We start from the raw sequence: 24,526 nt of genomic DNA on the forward strand, positions 1-24,526 counted from the left end.
TCCTTTAAATATTTATAGTGTATTTTTTAGTGTTAGTGTAGGAGTTACATATATACACTTTAACAAAAAAGATAGTGCAATTTAGGACAGTTTTGCATCTCAACGACAATAAAGCCTATATTCAAAATAGATCTTTCAATTTTTAGATTGTAGACAGGGATGTAATTTTCTCAAGTTCATTATGAGATTCTTTGGGAACAGTTCATTATGCTTGTGACAACCCTTTTTGAATTGTCTTGTTATTTGCATACTTCCATCCCTTTCAAAATACTACAAACTTCTAGTTTTAACCATTTATCTATATTGCTAAATGAAAATATAATTTTTAATTATTACTTTTTAAAATTTTTGCAGGTACATAGTAGATGTATATATTTATGGGGTACATGAGATAATTTGAAACAGGCATGCATGTTTAAAAATCATGGAAAACAGAGTATTCATCCCCTCAGGCATTTATCCTGTTACAAAAAATCTAATTTTACTTTTAGTTATTTTTAAATGTACAATTAAGTTATGACTACAATAACCCTGTTGTGCTAACAAATACTAGGTCTTATTCATTTTCTATTTTTTTCTGTACCCATTAACCATCCCTGCCTCACCCACACCCACCCACTACCCTTCCCCAGCCTCTGGCAACCATCCTTCTACTCTCTATCTCCATTAGTTCAATTGTTTTGATTTTCAGATCCCACAGATAAATGAGAACATGTGAAACTTGTCTTTCCATGCCTGGGTTAACATAATGACCTTCAGTTCCACCATGTTGCAAATGACAGAATCTCATTCTTTTTTACAGCTGAATAGTTCTCCATTACATATATGTACCACATTTCCTTTATCCATTCATCTGCTGATGGACACTTAGGTTGCTTTCAAATCCTGGCTATTGTGAACAGTGCTGCAACAAACATGGGAGTGCAGGTATCTCTTTGATATACTGATTTCCTTTCTTTTGGGTACATACCCAGCAGTGAGATTGCTGGATCATATGGTAGATCTATTTTTAGTTTTTTGAGGAACTGTGAACTGTTCTTCACAGTGGTTGTACTAATTTACATTCCCACCAACAGTGTACAAGGGTTCCCTTTTCTCCATATCCTTGCCAGCATTAATTATTACCTGCCTTTTGGATAAAAGCCATTTTAACTGTGGTGAGATGACAGCTCATCGTAGTTTTGACTGACATTTCTCTGATGATCAATGATGTTGAGCACCTTTTCATGTACCTGTTTGCCATTTGTATGTCTTCTTTTGAGAAAAGTCTGTTCGGCCGGGCGCGGTGGCTCAAGCCTGTAATCCCAGCACTTTGGGAGGCCGAGATGGGCGGATCACGAGGTCAGGAGATCGAGACCATCTTGGCTAACACAGTGAAACCCCGTCTCTACTAAAAAATACAAAAAACTAGCCGGGCGAGGTGGCGGGCGTCTGTAGTCCCAGCTACTCGGGAGGCTGAGGCAGGAGAATGGTGTAAACCCGGGAGGCGGAGCTTGCAGTGAGCTGAGATCCGGCCACTGCAGTCCAGCCTGGACAACAGAGCGAGACTCCGTCTCAAAAAAAAAAAAAAAAAAAAGAGAAAAGTCTGTTCAAATTTTTATCCATTTTTTAATTGGAGTATTAGATTTTTTTCCTATAGAGTTTCTTATATATTCTGGTTATTAATACCTTATCAGATGAGTCATTTGCAAATATTTTCTCCCATTCTATGGGTTTATCTCTTCACTTTGTTGCTTATTCCTTTTTCTATGCAGAAGCTTTTTAACTTGATGTGATCCCATTTGTCCATTATTTGCTTTGGATGCCTGTGCTTGTAGGGTACTACTCAAGAAATTTCTGCCTAGACCAATGTCATTGAGAGTTTCTTTTAATTTTCTCTTAGGAGTTTCATTTTGATTTGATTTTTTGCATATGATGAGACATATTGTTCTAGTTTGATTCTTCTTCATATATATATCCAGTCAGTTTTTCCAGCACCATTTATTGAAGAGACTGTCTTTTCCACAGTGTATGTTCTTGGCACATCTGTCAAAAATGTGTTCGCTGTAGGTGTGTGGTTTTGTTTCTGGTTCTCTATTCTGTTCCATTGGTCTATGTGCTTGGTTTTATGTCAGTACAATGTTGTTTTGGTTACTATATTTCTGTAGTATAATTTAAAGTCAAGTGATCCAGTTTTGTTCTTTTTGCTTAGGATAGCTTTGGCTATTTTTTTATGTCAGTACCATGTTGTTTTGGTTACTATATTTCTGTAGTATAATTTAAAGTCAAGTAATGTGATCCAGTTTTGTTCTTTTTGCTTAGGATAGCTTTGGCTATTCTGGATCTTTTGTGATCCCATATACATTTTAGGATTGTTTTTTCTATTTCTGTGAAGAATGTCATGGGTATTTTGACAGGGGTCACACTAAATTTGTAGGTTGCTTAGGGTAGTATGGACATTTTAACAATACTGATTCTTAGAACCCATGAACATGGAATGTCTTTCCCTGTTGTCGTGTCCTCTTCAATTTCTTTCATCAGTGTTTTATAGTTTTCATTGTAGAGGTATTTCATTTCTTTGCTTAAGTTACTTTCTAATTTTATTTATGGCTATTGTAAGTTGGATTACTTTCTAATTTCTTTTTCAGATTCTTCACTCTTGGCATATAGAAATGTTACTGATTTTTGTATGTTGATGTTGTATCCTGAAACCTTGCTGAATTTATCAGTTCTCATCATTTTTTTTTGGTGGATACTTCGGGTTTTTCCAAATATAAGATCATATCATCTGCAAACAAGGATAATTTGACTTTTTCCTTTCCAATTATATGCCATTTATTTCCTTCTCTTGTCTGATTGCTGGGACTTCCACTACTACATTGAATAATAGTGGTGACAGTGGGCATCCTTTTCATGTTTCAGATCTTAGAGGAAAGGATTTTAAGTTTTCCCTATCCAGTATGACACTGTGGTATGACACATATAGTGTTTATTGTGTTGAGGTATGTTCCTTCTATACCAAATTTTTTGAGAGTTTTTATCATAAAGGGATGTTGAATTGTATTACATTATTCTCGGCATTAATTGAAATGAACATATGGTTTTATTCTTCATTATTTTGATGTAACATATCACATTGATTAATTTGCATATGTTGAATCATCCTTGCATACCTGGAATAAATCCCATTTGGTCATGATGAATTATCTTTTTAATACATTGTTGAATTCAGTTGGCTGGCATTTTTGTTGATTTTTGAGTCAACATCAGAGATACTGGCCTGTAGTTTTGTTTTTAGATGTGTCTTTGGTTTGGGTATCAGGGTAATATGGGCCTTGTAGATGAGTTTGGAGAGATACCCTTTTCCTGTATTTTTCAGAATTGTTTGAGTAGCACTGGTGTTAGTTCTTCAAATGTTTGGTACAATTTAGCAGTGAAGCCAGCATGTCCTGTTATTTTGTTTACTGGGAGACTTCATGTTACAGCTTCAATCTTGTTCATTGTTATTGGTCTTTAATATTTTGGAATTCTTCATGGTTTAATCTTGGTAGCTTGCACCTGTCTAGGAATTTACCCATTTCCCCTGGATTTTCCAATTTATTGGCAGGTAGTTGGTCATAGTAGCCACTGATGATCCTTTGAAATTCTGCAGTCCCAGTTGTAATGCTTCTTTTTCCATCTGATTTTATTTATTTGGGTCTTTTCCTTTTTTTTTCTGCTTTAATCTGCCTAATGATTTGTTGATTTTATCTTTTCAAAAGAATAACATTTTTTGTTTCCTTGACGTTTGTATTGCTTTCTTCATTTCAAATTCATTTATTTCTACTCTGTTCCTTTTTATTTCTTTTCTTGTACTAATTTTCAGTTAAGTTTGCTCTTGCTTTGCTAGCTTTTTAAGATGAATCATTAGGTAATTTATTTGAAGTTTTTCTTCTTTTTTGATGTAGGCACTTATATAAGTGCCTATAAATTTCCCTCTTAGTATTGCTTTCACTGTATCCCATAGATTATGGTATGTTGTGTTTCCATTATCATTTGTTTCAAGACATTTTTCAGTTTTCTTCTTAATTTCTTCATTGATCCACTGGTCATTCAGGAGCATATTGTCAAACTTCTATGTGTTTGTATGGTTTCCAAAATTCCTCTTCTTGTTGATTTATAGTTTTATTCCATTGTGGTCTGAGAAGATGTTTGATATTATTTCAATTTTTGAATGTTTTAAAACTTGTTCTGTAACCTAACATATAGTCTGTCATTGAGAATAGAAATATCTATTAAGTCCTTTTGTTCTATGGTGCAGACTAAGTCTGATGTTTGTTGATTTTCTGTCTGGAATACCTGTCCAATACTGAAAGTGGGGTGTTGGAAGTCTCCAGCTATTACTGTATTGCGATCCGTCTCTCTCTTTAGCTCTAATAATATTTGCTTTATATATCTGGGTGCTCCAGTGTTGGGTGCATATATATTTACAACTGTTATATCCTCTTGCTGAATTGACTGCTTTATCATTACATAAGACATTCTTATGAAGGTAAATCCTGCCAAGATCAGATTCTTCCCTTCAAGGCAGTGGGGTCCCTTTTATCCCAGAAAGTGTCTAGAAATGTTATGTGGGAGCTCAGGCCTGGAATGGGGGCTTCAGGACCCAGGGGTGCTGCAGAAAAGGCACAAACCAGTGCCTACTTCTGAGGGCCCTGGGGAAAGGGCAACACACAGGCACAGGCAAAGATACTTTGCAAGTGAAGGAAAAGTAAAAGAAAAACTCTCTACCCCTGGCAGATGGACAGCTGTATTAGTCCATTTTCACACTGCGCACAAAGACATACTTGAGACTAGGAAGAAAAAGAGGTTTAATGGACTTACAGTTCCACATGGCAGGGGAGGCCTCACAATCATGGAGGAAGGCAAGGAGGAGCAAATCACATCTCACATGGATGGCAGCAGGCAAAAAATTGAGCTTGTGCAGGTAAACTCCCCTTTTTATTTTTATTTTTTATTATTTTTATTTACTTATTTATTTATTTTGAGACGGAGTCTCGTTCTGTCACCCAGGCTGGAGTGCAGTGGCACGATCTTGGCTCACTGCAAGCTCCACCTCCCAGGTTCATGCCATTCTCCTGCCTCAGCCTCCCAAACTCCCTTTTTAAAACCATCAGATCTCATGAGACTTATTTACTATCACGAGAACAGCACCAGAAAGACCTGCCCCCATGATTCAATTACCTCCCACCAGGTCCCTCCCACAACACAAGGGAATTCAAGATGGGATTTGGGTGGGCCAACCATATTGCACACTCAGCCCCTCTCAAATGTCATGTTTTCACATTGCAAAACACAATAATGCCTTCCCAACAGTCCCCCAAAGTCTTAACTCTTTTCAGCCTTAACTCAAAAGTCCACAGTCCAAAGTCTTATCTGAGACAAGGCAAGTCCCTTCCATCTATGAGCTTGTAAAATCAAAAGCAAGTTAGTTACTTCCTAGATACAATGGGGCTACAGGCATTGGGTAAATACACCCATTCCAAATGGGAGAAATTGACCCAAACAAAGGGACTACAGGCCCCATGCAAGTGCAAAATCCATCAGGGTAGTCAAATCTTAAAGCTCCAAAATGATCTCCTTTGACTCCATGTCTCACATTCAGGTCATGCTGACACAAGAGGTGGGCTCCTGTGGTCTTGGGCAGCTCTACCCCTGTGGCTTTACAAGGTACACCCTCCTTCCTGGGTGCTTTCAATGGCTGGTGTTTAGTGTCTGTGGCTTTTCCAGGTGCACAGTGCAAGCTGTCGGTGGATCTAACATTCTGGGGTATGAAGGACAGTGGCCCTCTTCTCACAGCTCCACTAGGCAATGCTCCAGTAGGGACTCTGTGTGGGGGCTCCCACCCCATATTTCCCTTCCGCACTGCCCTAGCAGAGATTCTCCATGAGAGCCCCACCCCTGCAGCAAACTTCTGCCTGGGCATCCAGGAGTTTCCATACATCTCTAAAATCTAGGCAGAGGTCACACACCTCAATTTTTGACTTCTATGCACCTGCAGGCTCAACACCACATGGAAGCTGCCAAGACTTCGGGCTTCAATCTTCTAAAGCAACAGCCTGAGCTGTACCTTGGCCCCTTTTAGTCATGGCTGGAGCAGCTGGAATGCAGGGCACCAAGTCACTAGAATGCACACAGCAGAGGGACCCTAGGCCCAGCCCATAAAACTATTTTTTCCTCCTAAATCTCTGGGCTTGTGATGGCAGCGGCTGTCACAAAGGTCTCTGACATGCCCTGGAGACATTTTCCCCATTGTCTTGGTGATTAACATTCAGCTCCTCATTACTTATGCAAATTTCTGCAGCTGGCTTGAATTTCTCCACAGAAAATGGGATTTTCTTCTCTATCACATCATCAAGCTGCAAATTTTCCAAACTTTTATGCTCTGTTTCCCTTTTAAAACTGAATGCCTTTAACAGCACCCAAGTCACCTCCTGAATGCTTTGATGCTTAGAAATTTCTTGTACCAGATGATAACCTAAATCATCTCTCTCTAGTGTAAAGTTCCACAAATCTCTAGGACAGGGGCAAAATACCACCAGTCTCTTTGCTAAAACGTAACAAGAGTCACCTTTGCTCCAGTTCCCAACAAGTTCCTCATCTCCACCTGAGATCATCTCAGCCTGGATTTCTTTGTCCATATCATTATCAGCATTTTGGGCAAAGCCATTCAACAAGTCTCTTTCCAAACTTTCCCACATTTTCCTGTCTGCTTCTGAGCCCTCCAAACTGTTCCAACCTCTGCCTGTTACCCAGTTCCAAAGTCACTTCCACATTTTCTGCTATCTTTTCAGCAACGCCTACTCTACTGGTACCAATTTACTGTACTAGTCCATTTTCACACTGCTGATAAAGACATACCTGAGATTGGGAAGAAAAAGAGGTTTAATGGACTTACAGTTCCACTTGGCTGGGGAGGCCTCACTATCATGGTGCAAGGCAAAAAAGAGCAAATCACATCTTATATGGATGGTGGCAGGCAAAAAAAAAAGAGAGCTTGTGCAGGGAAACTCCCCTTTCTAAAACCATCAGATCTCATGAGACTTATTCACTATCAGGAGAAGAGCATGGGAAAGACCTGCCCCCATGATTCAATTACCTCCCACCAGGTCCCTCCCTCAACATGTGGGAATTCAAGACGAGATTTGGGTTGCGACACAGCCAAACCAATCAACAGGTAACCATCTTAGGCCTAATATTCTCTCACAGCAAGGAGAAGTATCCTACTCCTGAGGTAGTAGTATGAAACTCCTACAAAGACCAACTACAGATAGAAGGCAGAGTTTGGCCACAACACAGAGGACAGACAAAGAGACAGGAAAAGTCCTCATTCCTAAGGCTCAGGTACACAAGACCTCCCTAGTGAAGATGGACTAAAAAGACAGAAACTCTCTGCCATCTTCCTGAGATGGCAGACTGTTTGGCATCATCCTTACCGAGTACTAAGTGAAGAGGAGGAGAGAATTTAAGTAGAGTGAATGGAAAATAAATAAATGATTGAGTTGACACTTTGTTGTGAAAGCACAAGAACCTCACTTGAATTCTCATTTAGAAAATGATTCCATTTTCAATTAGAAGTATGGAGAAAGGCTGTGTGTAGAAGAGATCAATTGTTCTGAAAAAGGATCAATGGATCTGTTCAAATAATTTGCAAAAAGAATGAACAAGATCTTTGAACATTTATTTTAACCCCATATTTTTAAAAAAGAATTGTACAGAATATCCTGATAGGGCTATCAAAACAAGTTAGCTCTAAAGCATGTCAAGTTGAATCAGTTTATCTAAAAAATAATACCATATTTGTTTTACAACAGTAGATAAAAATCCAATATTATGTCTTTATAATCAGCTAACAGATCCAGGTACTTCACTGGAGCAATGCTAGTATGATAATAATATCATATTCAATATAGGAAATTCTTCATAGCAATGTGACCTTGTTAATCTACATAACCTCTGTAAATATCAAATTGAGCACCTCCACAATGGACATATAATGAGCTTCAAAGCATATTCAATTAAATATTTTAGTAAAGTGGTTTACATACTGTCTTGCACATCGAAAATACTAAATTACTCAATAAATGTTTCTGAACTCATAATCATCATTATCATCATTTCATATTACTATTTAGTATAGTAAAAGAGACACACACAATTCTTCTAAGCAGTAAATTTATCTTCCTACAAGCAGTGTGCCAGTAAGTAAATATCTTCTAATTGACCAAAAATATTAGGGTATGTGATTATTAGTAACATTGTGTATCTTTTAAAAAATGAATTTAAAATTCTGTGAACGTCTATTTTGAGTATACTAAATTGTCTTACTTTCAGTCACTTGAATTATGTAAATGAGCTTATTTTTATCGTATGTGAAATGTAAACCCACAACATGTTAAAAATACTTTAAGAAATAATGCTGCAAAATTTCTTAAACAGAACCATAAATGTGCAGCATTGCATCAACTCACTTTTTAACTTTTTTTTTTTTTTTTTTTTTAATTTATTTATTATTATTATACTTTAAGTTGTAGGGTACATATATACATTAGAAGCCTATTTGTGCTCATCCCAGGAAACAAAGCATAAGAATTGACTGAAGTATCAGACCTTAAAGTTTTTCTGACCATTAAATTGGTTTTCAGGGAATTGCTTTCTGTTTGCACAATGAAGTCTATTCAGTAAAAAAATTTAAATTCATTTCATGGTGGTGCCTCTCCTATTATGATCTTCCTGCTGCCCATCTGCTTAATAAATGGAAAATAAAAGTTGTACTAAAGAATAAAGTTTAAAATATTCATATAAGCAACGAATATTTTAAACTATATAATATTTCCTCATCACATTAGTAGAGCATCTTTGTGTTTTAAAACAACACAGCAAACAGACATTCTGTTTCAAGTACAACGAAGTTAAGAGTTACTCAGTGGAACATTCTATTTAAATGTGTACATCATAAAGAAAACAATTTGCACATGCTTTGTCTTAATAAAATGGTACAATTACTATCTAACTTCTCCATTTCAGGAAACCAGCACATCAAAGTCTACAATTCAATTATGCAACATTAAAGTACAGATATTCTAGGCCGGGCGCGGTGGCTCAAGCCTGTAATCCCAGCACTTTGGGAGGCCGAGACGGGCGGATCACAAGGTCAGGAGATCGAGACCATCCTGGCTAACATGGTGAAACCCCGTCTCTACTAAAAATACAAAAAAACTAGCCGGGCGAGGTGGCGGGCGCCTGTAGTCCCAGCTACTCGGGAGGCTGAGGCAGGAGAATGGCGTAAACCCGGGAGGCGGAGCTTGCAGTGAGCTGAGATCCGGCCACTGCACTCCAGACAGAGCGAGACTCCGTCTCAAAAAAAAAAAAAAAAAGTACAGATATTCTTATAGTACTATAAAATTACTGCCCCAAAACTCCATTTTCAATATGATATGAATATTATTTAATAGTATGCTCGGCCGGGCGCGGTGGCTCACGCCTGTAATCCCAGCACTTTGGGAGGCCGAGGCGGGCGGATCACAAGGTCAGGAGATCGAGACCACAGTGAAACCCCGTCTCTACTAAAAATACAAAAAATTAGCCGGGCGCGGTGGCGGGCGCCTGTAGTCCCAGCTACTCAGGAGGCTGAGGCAGGAGAATGGCGGGAACCCGGGAGGCGGAGCTTGCAGTGAGCCGAGATCGCGCCACTGCACTCCAGCCTGGGCAAGAGCGTGAGACTCCGTCTCAAAAAAAAAAAAAAAAAAAAAAAAAAGTATGCTCAAAAATATTTTGAAGTGAATATCCATGGTAAAATAATTTTATTAACTGAACAGTTTTAAGTATTTTTGAATGATCACTTAATAACGAGTTTAGTGGATTATTTTGTTACAATTTGGCAAAGTAAATCATATACACATTTTCTTGTTTACCTGCATCGGAGTAGGCCATCTTTGTCATATATTTTTCTTACGTGCACAATTGAATCAAAGTAATTTCTGATAATAGTAGTTATGTAATTAGCAAATATTCCATTATCTTCAATTGTTTATAAATGAATTTATTTAACCCACTAAATTTTATATTGGAATAATTGTTAGACAGCCAAAATGGAATTCAACCAGATTAGAGAAAAATTTTCATTATCTTAGCCAAAAAAGAAAGCGGTATATCCATATCCAGAAAAAATACCTTCTTAATTTAACAAGCAATTACTTAAACACTAAAGCATGAAATTTTATGAGCCTCATTATTATCTTTATTTTCACAGTGTTTGTTTCTGAAAGTCATAAAACTAAATGGGTCTTCACAAAAGCTGGGTACTCTTTGACCTTTTATAGAAGTAAATTTTGAAAGTGAAATAAAGGCCCCTTAGTAAATCACCTTAACTTTTCCTTAATATTAATTGTCATGTAATTATGGTTTTCTTTATGCCTATATTTTCTGGCAGATTGTAAAAGGAAGTATTTCATTATTTTTAAAATGGTAGTTTTTCATCTTCCTGTTAGTAATCCCAATCAGTATTATTTTCTTCGGGGCTCTCAATAAACCCTTTCTGGTCTGCATTATATTTCCTTACCGTAAAAGCCTGGCAAAGGAAGACAATACTCAAAATGGGGAAAGACTGGTTACACTCCCAAGAAAATAATGCCTACCCCAAATAAATGCCATGAAAGGGGCAAAAATCACCAATTAACTGCTCTAAAAATTATTAAAAGCTTAACTAAAGAGCCAAAAGTTTAATAGCACACAATCACTTAAGCTCCTACTATGTACCAGGCACAGTGATAGGCCCTGGGGATATAGGGAACACAAAACATAGTCCCTATTATATGGAACTCAAAATGCAACAACAAAATATAAACATTAGATAATTAAATGCGAAGGGCATAAATTTCAAGCTCCTTCATAAAGTATTAAATATAACTTAAATGGAGAGATATGCTATGTAAATAGAAGGACAAAAACTTGTGATAGTATCAATTCTTCCCCCTCAAAAAATAGATATGCGTGCACGCACACACACACACATATTTTTCCAAAATCAAGTTATATTTTCAACTTAATCCCCATCCTATGTCACACCTACGTCACCTGTGTCTGTGGAAATTGGCAAACTTATTCTAAATGGTCAACTGATTTTCAATAAAAGTGCCAAAGATATTAAATGAGACTTAAAGATAATTTTCTCAAGAAATGGTGCCAGAACAATTATGTGTTTCTATAGTAAAGAAAATTAACTTCTAGCTTCTACCTCACACGATGCACAAAACCTAAGAACATATCCTATGCTGAAATAAAAATACATATTTTAAGGGTTTTAGAAGAAAACATAGAATATCTGTTACCTATAGTAGAAAATGATATATTCAATAAAATGTCAAAATAAATACCATAAAAAAGATAAGCTATGCTTCATTAAAATTTAAAGTACCTGCTCAACAAAAGACACCATTAATAAATTAAAGACACAAGCCATAGACTGGGAGAAAATATTCACAATATTCTAACAAAGCACTTGTATCCAGAATATACAAAAAACTCTTACAATTCAATTACAATTGTATTCAATTACAATTCGTCATTTTTAAAGGATGAGTAGTATATCTTCAGCAAACAAGCAACATAAACATACAGAAAGCAGGATAAATGCTTTGTAGAATGCTTTTTAGAATGGTCAAAAAGCAAAAAAAAAATATGTTTAATATCATTTGTTATACAGAAAATGCATATCAAAAACACAAGATGCCACAACACAACAGTTAAAAATGACTACACTTGAAAAGACTAATAACACTCAATGTTAGTAGCTGTGTGGAGCAACTGGAATTCTCACGTATTCCTACTGAGAAAGCAAAATGGACCAACTTGAATGTGGGAATATGTACTAGCAGTTCATACAGAGTTAAACATCCATCTATCCCCCGATCCAGAATTTCCACTAAGCTTTTATAAAAAAGAAATGAAAACATATTCCTATCAAATATTTGTGCCTCAATGTTCATAGCAGTTTTATCTTTAATAACCAACTGTTGGAAATAACTAAATGGAAAAAGGATAAAAAAGTTGTAGTATGCATTATACAACAGAGTACTACTTAGCAATAAAGAGGAACAAATTACTGATACAGGCAAAAATAATACATTGTACAGACTTTATGCTGAGTATAAGGTGCCAAACAGAATAATATGGTGTGATTCCATTTATGAAATTCTCAAACAAAACTAATCTATAGTGAAACATTTCTGAAAAGTGATTGCCAGGACACAGAACAACTGAGAAGGGACATGAGGAAAACTTTTGGATAGATAAAAATGTTCTACCTTGAGATAAGTGTGGAAGCTTAAGAGTTTATCTGTTTGTCAAATTATATAGCTAAGACATATATTTCAATGTATATAAAGCACAACAAAAAAACTGTAAAAAATATATAATAACTTGAGGTGTAGGGAATGGGTGAGAGTAAAAGAATGACAAAAGTAGAGTGTTGATTATCCTGTAGGTCTATGAGGTTCATTAGTCTATACTGCTTACTTTCTTTGAGTATATAGTAAGAAGGTAACATGAGATCTACCCTCTTAACAAATTTTTAAGTGTACAATACACTATTGTTGGTTGTAGTACAATGATACATAACAAATCTGTAGCATTCATTTTTGTTTACCTAAAACTTTATGCCCTCTGATTAGTAGTGCCCCATCTTCCTCTCCCCTCGTCCCCTGGAAACCACCATTCTACTCTTTGATTCTATAAATTTTGCTATATTAGATATCTCATATATGGGGAATCATGCAGTAATCACCCCTCTGTGACTGGCTTATATCACTTACCGTAGTGTCCTCAAGGTTCATGCATGTCCTCACACATTACAGAATTTCCCTCTTTTTAAAGGATGAGTAGTATTGCATTGCATGAATGCACCATATTTTTTTACCTATTCATCTGTCAATGAACATTTAGGTTGTTTCTGTAATTTGGCTGTTGTGAATAATGCTTTAATGAACATAGGAATGCTAATATCTGCCTGAGATCCTGGTTTCAATTTGATTCACTTCAAATAAATACCCAGGAGTGGGATTTCTTGATCATATGGTAGTTCGAATTTTAATTTTTTGAGGAACCTTTATTCTGTTTTCAGTGGTGACTGCACCATTTGCATTCCCATTGGTAATGTGCAAGGGTTCCAATTCTTCCACATTCACATTAACACTTGTTATTGTTTATGTTTTTCTTCTTTTTTGAGTCTTGCTCTGTCGCCTAGGCTGGAGTACAGTGGCGTGATCTCAGCTCACTGCAAGCTCTGCCTCCTAGGTTCATGCCATTCTCCCGCCTCAGCCTCCCAAGTAGCTGGGACTACAGGCGCCCACCAACACGCCTGGCTAATTTTTTGTATTTTTTAGTAGAGACGGGATTTCACCGTGTTAGCCAGGATGGTCTCAATCTCCTGACCTTGTGATCTGCCCACCTTGGCCTCCCAAAGTGCTGGGATTACAGGCATGAGCCACAGAGCCTGGCCTATTGTTTTTTTCTAATAATAGCCATCCTGAAAAGTATGAGGCAATTTCCCGTTTACTTCTGATTTGCATTTCCTTGACAATTAGTAACATTGAGCATTTTTCCAAGCAGAAGCCTGTACATATGCTTCTGCTCAAAACTATTAGCTTCACATACCACCTGGGGGAAAAAGCAAGTTTCTAGCAAAGGCCTCTACCACTAACCCACTGGTTAGAGCCAGTATAGCCTCCTTGCTAATCCTCTAACAAGCCAACCTGTCTCCACCATGTGCTCTTCATACTTCCTATTTCCTCTGCCTGGAATTCCATTTTCCCAAGTTTATACTTGGCTTTTTCCCTCAGTCTCTTCAGGTTTCTGATGTGCTCCCCTGCCCCCTGTCCCACCTCTTACCAATCCTACATAAAACAGCACCTCGTCTGTCTCCTTTACGCATGTTATTTTCTTCATAGCACTTACCACTACCTAATATAAGTTGTATTTGTCAATATTCACATGTAGTCAATTGTTATCCTAATGTACTTAAAAAGTGTCAACTGTTTGGAGTTAAGAAAAGGAAAAGAAGCCTGTCACTAAGGTAGGAGGGGCAGCACAGTATGATGTCACAGATGCTAAGGGAAGATAGGAATAAAAAACAGGATATACAAATGGAAAAAAAAGACTGCTAAATTTGGGTGTCAAACAGTTCTCTGGTGTCCAAGGCCAATTGAGAAAAAGTGAAATGGAAGCCAGATTGCAAGATGTTCAAGTTCAAGTATAATGGTGATTTTAGGAATCAATCATCCAAACAAGTTTTTTGGTTTTTTTTTTTTTTGCATTGCCTAAACTATGGGAAGAAGACATAAAATGCTAGTTAAAATAGGCAAGAAGATCAAGCAAAAAGGTTGTAATTAATAAAACTCATAATAGTTATTTATAAACTTCAGACCAAAGTAAATCTTTTGGCATGACAACTACCAAATAAAACAAGGTTTATGAATATAGTGTCTAAACTGTGAAAGACATAATTCTAAGTGATGTTTTATAATCTTCGTTCAACCACCAAATCTCTCCAACTGTGGTCACCTGCTTTAAATGCAACTTTAGATTTCTGCATTTAAAATAACAATAGGTCTACATTTCAATAGAAAATTTATGTTCTCCTTTTCTGAGAAAAACATTCTTCTTCAATATCCAGTATGGGAAATACTTGTACTTCCAATGGAACTATAAATTTTTAATAAGATCATTTTCTCCATAAAAAATCTATACAGAAATGTTCTCAATAATTATTTCCCAACTGTATATTTTGGAAGATAGACAATCTATATTTATAGATGGTACAGAGAAAACCTGTAGTCAAAAATTGGTAATGTTGACAACAGAGAAAATGACAATTGCCTGCTTTAATTACAGCAATTCAAATGATATTTTAGTGTGAAATATTTTCTCCTTTCATTTCTTTCTTCATGCTTCATCGTTGCTGAATTTAAAAAATACTAATGATGTGATTAATAAAAACCTAGAGATGACAGCGTTTAGAGTTATTGATAATAGCTGACATTTCAAAGCACTTTGTGATTTACAAAGCTCTTTAACATAGCTTGTCTCATTTAATTATCACATTATTCCATAGAAATTAACAACATTATGCAAAATGATTCCCAGGTTAACAATAAGAAAACTGGGAGTAATTCAGCAAACTGAGTTAATAAGTAACAGAGTATTAGAAGCGAGGTATTTGAACTTTAAGATCAGTACTCTTTTCATGGCAACTTTCCCCCAGATAAATATTAATTTTATAGCTGTATCATTTATTTGATTTTTCTAGAGATAAATCACTAAATGCTATTAGTATAATCAAGAATAATATATATCTGCAACCTGACTTTTTTGTGTATTAAAAATTATTATTAGAAAAGTATTTTATATCTACAATTATTTTGCCTTAAGAAATATCCTAATCCTAAAAATATAAACATTAGCTCCAGTTCAATAAAGGGAATCTCATGTTTGTCACTACTTACTATTTGAAAATTATCCTCAGAAGTCAAATTGAAAAACCTAGATGATTAAACACTACCATTTGGGGCAGGCTGGTAGCATGACAGACGTAGTTTGGAAAACTTTTTTCAAAACTTTATTGCAGCACTATTCACAATAGCCAAGAATGTGGAATCAACCTAAGTATCCATCAACAGAAGAATAAATAAATCAAATGTGGCACATATACACAATGGAATGTTATTAAACCATTTTTTAAAAACAGAATGAAACCCTATAATTTGCAGGAACATATATGGAACTGGAGATCATTATGTTAAGTGAAATAAGCCAGGCACAGAAAGACAAATATTGCGTGTCCTTACTCACATGGGAGCTAAAATAGTTGATCTCATGGAGGTAGCAGGGAGAATGATAATTATCAGAGGCTGGGAAGTATGCGGGGGATGTAGGGTGGAAAGGGGAGATAAAGAGAAATTGGTTAATGGATACAAACATAGATAGAAGGGTTAAGTTCTAGTGTTCAATATCACAGTAGGGTGACTACAGTTAACAATAATTTATCATCTATTTTAAAATAGTTAGATTTAAAATGTTCCCAACACACACAAAAAAATCATGTTTGAGGTGATAGATATCCTAAATACTCTTGATTTGATTACTACACATTATATGTAACAAAAATAACACATGTACAATTATATGTACAAATGTATTTGATACTTATGTATCAAAATATCACATGTACAATTATCATATGTATAAATGTTTGTACAATTATTAAGTATAACAAAAAAACTACTGACAAAACGGAACAAAACTTCATTCTCCATTTTCTAAGAATGTATCAGTAGAACCAGGTTATAAGGAAGCATTTTACTAAAATGTGCTGTGAAAGCACACCATGCTTAATATCTACTCAGTAAAATAAAGATTAAGCATCTAAGGATCAAGCAGCTTCCTTTCAAATCTTCCATGTCAAGTAGAGTAAAGCAAACACAAATGTTCCTTGTCTAACTTTTTCGATTTTAAGTTCTATTGAATGAGATAGATTTGAGAAACAGTCACAAACTGTTAAAATTAAAACAATAATCTGATATTTTAGTGAGACAAGATGTTTTATTTGAGTGATGCATTTTAATCCTGGCTTCTTTTAACATTAAGTTAATAATCTGCATGAGTAATATGTTTTTTTATATTATTGCTATTAAACATAATATTCAATAAACGACCAGTACTTAACAATGACTATTCAATGTCACTGGAGCTAAACTTATGGCATAAAGAGGCTGCTTTGATCTATTTAACAGAAAATTAGCAAACTCAAGCAATAATTCAAAGGAGATCAGGAACTGAAAGTGTGTCAGGCAGCACTGTGAGAAATATGCTGTATCAAATTCCCAGTAAATCCATTAGATGAATATACAAAATCATAGTGAGCATCAGGGCAAATAGTACAAAACACTTTTGAGAAATGGAACAAAGAATAGAGAGAACACTGGTTCTAGTAATATATTCTTCAGAATCATCATACACTTCTAATGTAAAATATAAAATTCTAAATGATACATTACATCCATAGATAATACAAAATGTATATACCTTGCAAAAACATTTCTACAAGTACGGACAATACTTGAATAAATGATATCATACAAATTATTTACTGCCATCGTTCACAAGTAAGAGCTTATTTTAAATGTTTTCTCTGCTTCTCAATGAAAAGTCATGTTTCTTTAAACTTATCAAAAATCTTAATATTATGTTCCTATATGGTAATTCTATTAATCTAATTTTGGTTTTAATATGCCTCTTTAAGTGAGAAAGGCCCTCTTTTTAACTATATTTAATAAAAATGAATAAATAAAATATGAACTCTGCTTCACATCTGGGCATTGATTTCTCCATATAACATTGCCTCAGATGAGCAGATTCACCCCAAATTAATGCATTCACATATTCTTTGTCAGAATAACACTGGCTGTTTACCTAAAATTGTTCACCAGGAATTGCATGCCTTCCATCAATTGTAGAAAGAAAGGTGTGGAGAGATTTGGCTTCTCTTCTATGAATAAATTTATGCCAGGAAATTACTAAACAAAGGTTTCCTTTCAGTAATTCTAAGTTAGAATAAAATTTATTTTCATACAATATATTAATCACGTACTCTTGAATGAAAAGGGAACTTACAAAATATGGTATTAGTGCAGTTTATATTTAAAAGTTACTCATAAATATGCATTAATATATACGCATTGAGGAAAGTCAAGGCTGCTATTCAACAAAATGATAAGTGGTTGGCCCTGGGTGGTGAAATTATGGATAGTTTATGTTTTCTTTTAAAAATATTTTTATTTTTATAGACTTAGGGGTAAAAGTGCAGTTGTTTTACATGGATATATTGCATAGTGATGAATCTGGGCATCTGGTGTACCAATCACCCAAGTAGTGGATATTTTACCCATCCCTTACTTTCCTCCATCTTTCCCACCTTTTAGAGTTTCCAGTATCTATTATTCCATTCTGTATGTCCATATGTACTCATTGCTTAGCTCCTACTTGTAAGTGAGAATATGTGGTTTTTGACTTTCTGTTTCTGAGTCATTTCACTAAGAGTGATGGCCTCGAGTTCCATCCATGTTGCTGCAAAAGGCCTGATTTCATTCATTTTTATGGCTGAATAGTATTCCATTGTATATAAATGCCACATTTTTTATCCCATCATCTGCTGATGGACACTTAGGTTGATTCCATGACTTTGTTACTATCAACAGTGCTGCAATAAATGTAAGAGTATGGGTGGAATTTTTATACAACTGGGTAGATACCCAGTAGTGGAATTGCTGGATTGAAGTCAAAACCACAATGAGATAGCATCTTTCACCAGCCAGAACAGCTATTATTAAAAAGTCAAAAATAACAGATGTTGGTGAAAATGTGGAGAAAAGAGAATACTCATACATGGTTGGTGGGAATGTAAATTAGTTCAACCTGTATGGAAAACAGTATAGATAATTCTCTTTATTTTTTTAATAAACTTTATTTTTAGAGCAGTTTTAAGTTCATAGCAAAATTGATTAGAAGATACAGAGATGTCCCATACACCTCCTACTCCCACACATGCACAGCCTTCCCCATTATCAACAGCCCACAACAGACAGGTATATTGGTTAACAACTGATGAACCTACATACCATTGTCACTCAAAGTCCACAGTTTATATTATTCCTTCTGGAGAATTTTCAAATACCGAAATTCCTCTACTAGGAATAAACTAGCATTTTCCTCTTGGCTTTCTATAAATTTAATTATTATTTCAGAAATTAGTCTCTTTACAGGAGAAAATGTTATAAACCATGAAAAGACTATCAAATACATAAGGAAGTGAATGTTATATAACAAATGTACCATCTCCTAAACAACTCCCTGCATTCCCTTCTTGTTGGTAAGTTACAATTATGATAGTTCTGATCATCTGTTTAATTAATGTGCTAGTGAAGCCTCTCACATTTTTTACAACTAGAAAAATCCAGTTTTCCAAAATTAAGGCTCTGGTACATTACATATAATCAACTTCATTCAACTCTTTTTATTTAGTCCAAAAGAAAAATAAGAAAATGTCATTTAAAAAGTAACATACTCAGCTGCTTGTTTGTAGTGCTTCAAATCTTTCTTTAAATTTTTGTTCTCATTTTCCAAAAGCATAATCTGGGTGTAGACATCTGGAACATTCCCAACAGTTCTAAGTTCAGTCACTCCTTTCTGTATTAACTCATACCTAGGATAAAATCAAACAAAAGGGTTTATGTCATTTCTTTCTGCCAAACTGGCTTAATTTATGTACAATTCGAAAAGTTAAGTCTCAGGGAGTATTATAGTAATTACTTGCAGTGTTAGTTACATTTATAAGTTAAAATGTCCAACATTCATAATATATTTTAGAATAAAATATGACTTCTAGGTACCAATACCATCATGGTATATAAAATATAATAACAGAACATCTCCTATGTTCCAGGCACTGGTCTAGACAACAGTAAAATTGACAAAAATGTCTAAGTCCCTATTTCATGGAGTTTCCATTCTAGTGGTGAGGGTGATGAGTTCTATGAAGTTAAATAAGATGGCGAAAAGATACAGGAAGAGTGAGGTGGAAACACTGATGGCCGTGCTTGTGCTGTTTTACATAGGGTGGGCATGAATGACAAATATGACTGACAAAGTGATACCTGAACAGAGATCTAAAGGAAATGAAGGACTGTATTATGTGGATAGTTGGGAGAGAAGCAGCTGGGCCAGATGGAAAAGTAAATGCAATGGCCCTGAACCAAGGACGTGCTTGGCAACTACAAGAAACAACAAACAGCCAGGGTACCTGGAGTGCCTGGAACTGAAGCCAACTAAGTGACCAAGAAGAGAGTGGTGAAAGATGAGTCAGGAAAACAGCAGGGAGCCATGGTGAGGAATGCAATTTTACTCTGAATCAGAAGTAAACCATAGGAAGGTTTTGAGACAAGTGACACTGACCAGATTTATGTTTTAAAGGGATTAGTCTAGCAAGCATAGAATCAGAGAGACCAGTTAGCAGGCTATTGCAATAGTCAAGGAGAGAGCATGGTGGCTTGAAGAAAGTTGGTAGCGCTGGAGATTATGAGAAGTAAGTACCTTCTAGAAATGCTGTCAAGGTGGGGCCAGCGGGACTATCTGATGGATCAACTGTCAGGTGTTGGTAAATGAGAGAAGGCAAGTGCGACTCCAGGGTTTTAGGCTGAGCAACAGATAGCCATTTATTTACTAAGTGGGGACAAACGCAGGAGGAGCAAGAGTGGTTGGAGTAATTAAGGGATTGTTTCCATTCGTGTTAAATGTAACATGCCTAGCAGACATTTAAGTGAAGATAAACGTTGAGTATACACATTCGGAGTTCCGGAAAAAAGGGTGGGCAATTTGGTAATCAACATTACAGATACTATTTAAAGTGATGAGACTGAAAGAGACCAGCTAGGCAGTGAGAAATGCAAGTAAAGAAAGAAAGAAATGAAGAGGTCCTAGGAGTGAGCCATAAACACTTCACTGCTTCCAAGTTGAGGGGAAAAGAAAACACTACCAAAAAAGACTAAGCTAGAGAGGCCTGTGAAATAGGGGGAGAATCTGAGAGTTGTGCCCAGGGGGCAAATGAAGAAAGTGTTCTAAAAAGGAAGAAATGAACAACAGTGACCTATGCTGCCAGGAGTCTGAAAAGAATACTGAGAATCAATCACTGAAGTTGGCACTGTGAATGTCACTATTGAAAAAAAAAAAAGGAAGTTTTCAATAGAGTCATGGGGACAAAAGACAAACTGAAAGAATGACTGAGAGACTAGGAAATGAGGAAGTGGCAACAAACTTTTTTCAAGGAGATATGCTCTAAAGCAGAGCATAGGGAATCAAGATGAACTTAGAAGAAGATACGAAATCTAGGGTGGTTCTTCTCTTCCTTTTTTAAAATGTGAGATATTATTGTACATCTGTATGCTTATGCGAATGACCCAGCAAAGAGGGAAAAAACTGACAATAGAGGTAAAAGAGGGATGATTACAAGAGTAGTATCCTTAAGTCAGTGAGAGGGGTTGGTATCAAGCAGACAAGATGAGAGCTGGCTTCAGGTAACATTAGAGTCTGCGAGAGAAGAGAACACTGGAGGCCAGAGGCAGCGGGGTGTTAAAGAGGGAGGTGGGAGAGATGGAACTTGTATTTTCTCAGTGAAGTAAGAAGCAACATCAGAGAATCAATGGTAGATTGTAAATAATTACAATTTTAATCACTGTGTATGGAAATCAATAAAGTTTAAAAAAAACAATTTGAGCATAGAAAAATATTTCAAGTAATAAAGTTATTAATAAATCCCTACAAAGCTTGCTCTAGATGAGCTAAATATTAGAGCTAAAAATTATAAATTATCAGTAGTTTCATATTATAAATCATAATTTAATAATGTTACATATTTATAAAGTCACATATTTTGTGTGATATACGATTTTTTCTAAAAAAAAGAGCAAGAGGACCCCCCCCATAGAATATCCTGAAGATTAAGATAATTGAATCAATATTCCATCATATTTGCCACAATTTATAAAACAGGAAATAGGTATCAATTGAATCATAAATTCAGTAAGTCATCTGTACTAGGAATGTGATTTATACTTATCTCAGAAGAGAAGACATAGGGATTGATTGAAGTATTAGACCATAAGCTTTTTCTGACCATAAAATTGATTTTCAGCACCTTGCTTTACTCAATGTGGGAAAACCACTAGAGAAATTTTCTATGAGGAAAAAAGTGATTTAATACTTTTTCCTCTAAATTAAACACTATAAATAAAATAATATGTGATAAAAGAAGCACAAATCCAAATACAACATTTATTACATAGTATATATCTCAGGATATTCAAAAATTATCAGGTAAATTTTCTGCCATCCATATAAAAATATGAAAGATGACTTTAAGCTCATTTTTAGATAATAATACAAGTAATTAGGAATCTTAATGCACAAACTACAGAAGTATACTTCTCAATAAAATCTGAATTATCATACATAATATTTTTGTGGTTTGCTTCAGTTTGCATATATCTGTTCTTTTAAGAAATATCCTGACTTTTTATTTCTTTCTTCTTTTTCACTCACTCTTAAAGTAAGACTGAAAAGTGTTCAGGTGGGAAAGAAGACTGCCATAACTATTAGAGATTTGAAATATAATTTGCTCTCAATGAAACTGCCAATAAATTATCACTAATAAAATTGCATTAATGCTCTTAATATTTACCAGGAGATCCATAAACTACTTAGAATTATGTAGAGATGGAGAATATATATGAATTTCAGGGAGAAAGTGCATAGAAATTTCATAAAATTTTGTCTACATACCAAATGCATTTAAGACCCAATGCCATAAATGATGAATATTATGACAGAATTCCAGTAAACATATAAATGGTGTCAGAAGAATAAGGATTATTTTTCCCTCATGGTGGCACCCAAGGCATAGGAGGTAAAAGACAGGGGAAAGGTCATCTAGATTATAATCTCCTTATAAGAAGCCTACAATGAGAACTTTTCCCTCATGTTTTCATAAAGATTTAGGGAAATATATTACCAACATAGACAAAATTATTTTAATTACTGTACAAACTGAGGATGTTAGAATCCCCAGCACTGTTGTGACTATCACTTAGAACCAGACAGTCCCTCTCAGGAAAAATATAGCACAGTTGAAATGTTTATTACCCGCCCCATGATTCCTCAAACCAATATAGAAAATAGGCACAAATTTGGATTCTAAATTAATATTTTCTTAAGTCCTTTTAGTATCCAGCCAAACCAAAAGGCACCTTTATTAATTTTTTCCAAGATTCTCTTGTATAATTGCACAATATAGCCTTGTGGTTAGGAGACTGGTCTTTAAGATCAGTATGTCCCTAGGTTGACTCTGCCACTTACTGGCTATGACTTGGTGACACTCACTGAGGAGACTTCCTAATCTCCCTATCCCCTTTCCTCATCCCTAAAATAGAAATACGGCTGTGGCTACCTGCTCGATACAGTTGTTGGGAGAAGTAAATGAAATAATGCATGAGAATATACTATATCAATAAAAATGATACAAAGTACATTTCTGCATAAGCCTAAGCCTTCACCCTCTTAAATATTTTTAAATCCCTCATATTTAATAAACATGATATTAATTTTGTTTTAAAAATTTTAATTAAATACTCACCTAAAATGTTGCCTTAATATCATAGTACATAAATCTGTGCAGATGTATTTACAGTGGTCAAATTTATCATAATGTAACACAGCAAAAATTAGCTTTTGCTAACTTTTATGTTATGTAGAAGAGTCACTACATTCCTGTGTTTAACATAATAATGACTGGGGAAAAAATATTCTTATGGGACATATAACTAGAAGCCAAGACCTCACCAATTGAAGAAACAGCAATAAGATTAAATTACAAAGGAACAAATATTTGTGTAGTGTTCACTGGGAGTCATTAATGTATACACAACACCACACATATTTCTTGTACATACTTGGGCAACATAAGGGCTATATCAAGGGTAATTTTAATTCTAGGCTCTGGCTTTAAAACTTAACCATCCCCAGAAAGTTGTAACTGTACTGCTCACATTTAAGTGATTAAATGTTATGACAAATTTTATTGTCTAAAAGCTGTAAAATTTATTTTATGCAAATTAATGAAATATACTCTTAATTTGCAAACTCTTCCATTATTACAAAAAAATTAAATTAGTAATTGTCATAAATAATTGTACTATTACTTTTGATAGCATTTTCATTACCACCCTACCTTCAGTGAAATGGTGCGAACAGGCCAAACTGGAGAGAACCAAGTGTTGAATAGGAAGTAAAAAGGTGAAGAAAGAAAAAAAATTTAAACTTTGTTTTCAAAACATTGGCTGGAAAGGGAAAAACGGTTTAAAAAGAAGTGGTAGTAAAAGGCAAAAAAAGAGTAGGAATGTATCTTTAGGGTGAGTAGTTCTGACAATGTTAATAGGGGAACAGTCAGTGTAGGAAGACAGACGGATGACATATGCTCAGGTACAGGTACTGGAATTAGATTACCATATTTTCTCCATTTTAATTTCTTCTTTAATTTCTCCCCCCGAGAAATTATTGTTGTCCATTGATAATTCTAAAATAGGCATACAAATAGAATTGAAGCATTGACTAAACCTGCAATGGAAATTTTTCGTGGTTCACAGAACAAATTCCTACTACATTCTGGCAACTCTTTTCTGTAAAGGGTCAGAGAATAAATATTTTAGAATTTGCAAAACTATCTTTACAGGCCACATCACCCCTGTTGTGACTAATTAACTTTGCTTTTACAGAGTGAAAGTAGCCATATACAATACCTAAAGAAAGGTCATGTCTGTGTTTCGATAAGATTTTATTTTAAAAATCAGGAGGCAGGCCAGATTTGGCCCAAGGATCTTAGTTTTCTAACCCTGGATTTAAAGGATTC

General features: G+C 35.3%; 1 protein-coding gene across 1 annotated transcript in view; it reads right to left on the bottom strand.

The window, feature by feature from the left end:
• Positions 1-24,526, bottom strand: part of SPAG16 (sperm associated antigen 16) — a 1,176,832-nt gene that overhangs the window by 1,123,160 nt on the left and 29,146 nt on the right. The window contains exon 5 of the mRNA XM_050751372.1: positions 19,136-19,273. Within this exon, the coding sequence (XP_050607329.1) occupies positions 19,136-19,273 (138 nt within the window). The remainder of the gene's footprint in view (positions 1-19,135; positions 19,274-24,526) is intronic.

Source organism: Macaca thibetana, chromosome 12, assembly GCF_024542745.1.
Source record: "Macaca thibetana thibetana isolate TM-01 chromosome 12, ASM2454274v1, whole genome shotgun sequence".
Classification (NCBI taxonomy): Eukaryota; Metazoa; Chordata; class Mammalia; order Primates; family Cercopithecidae; genus Macaca; species Macaca thibetana.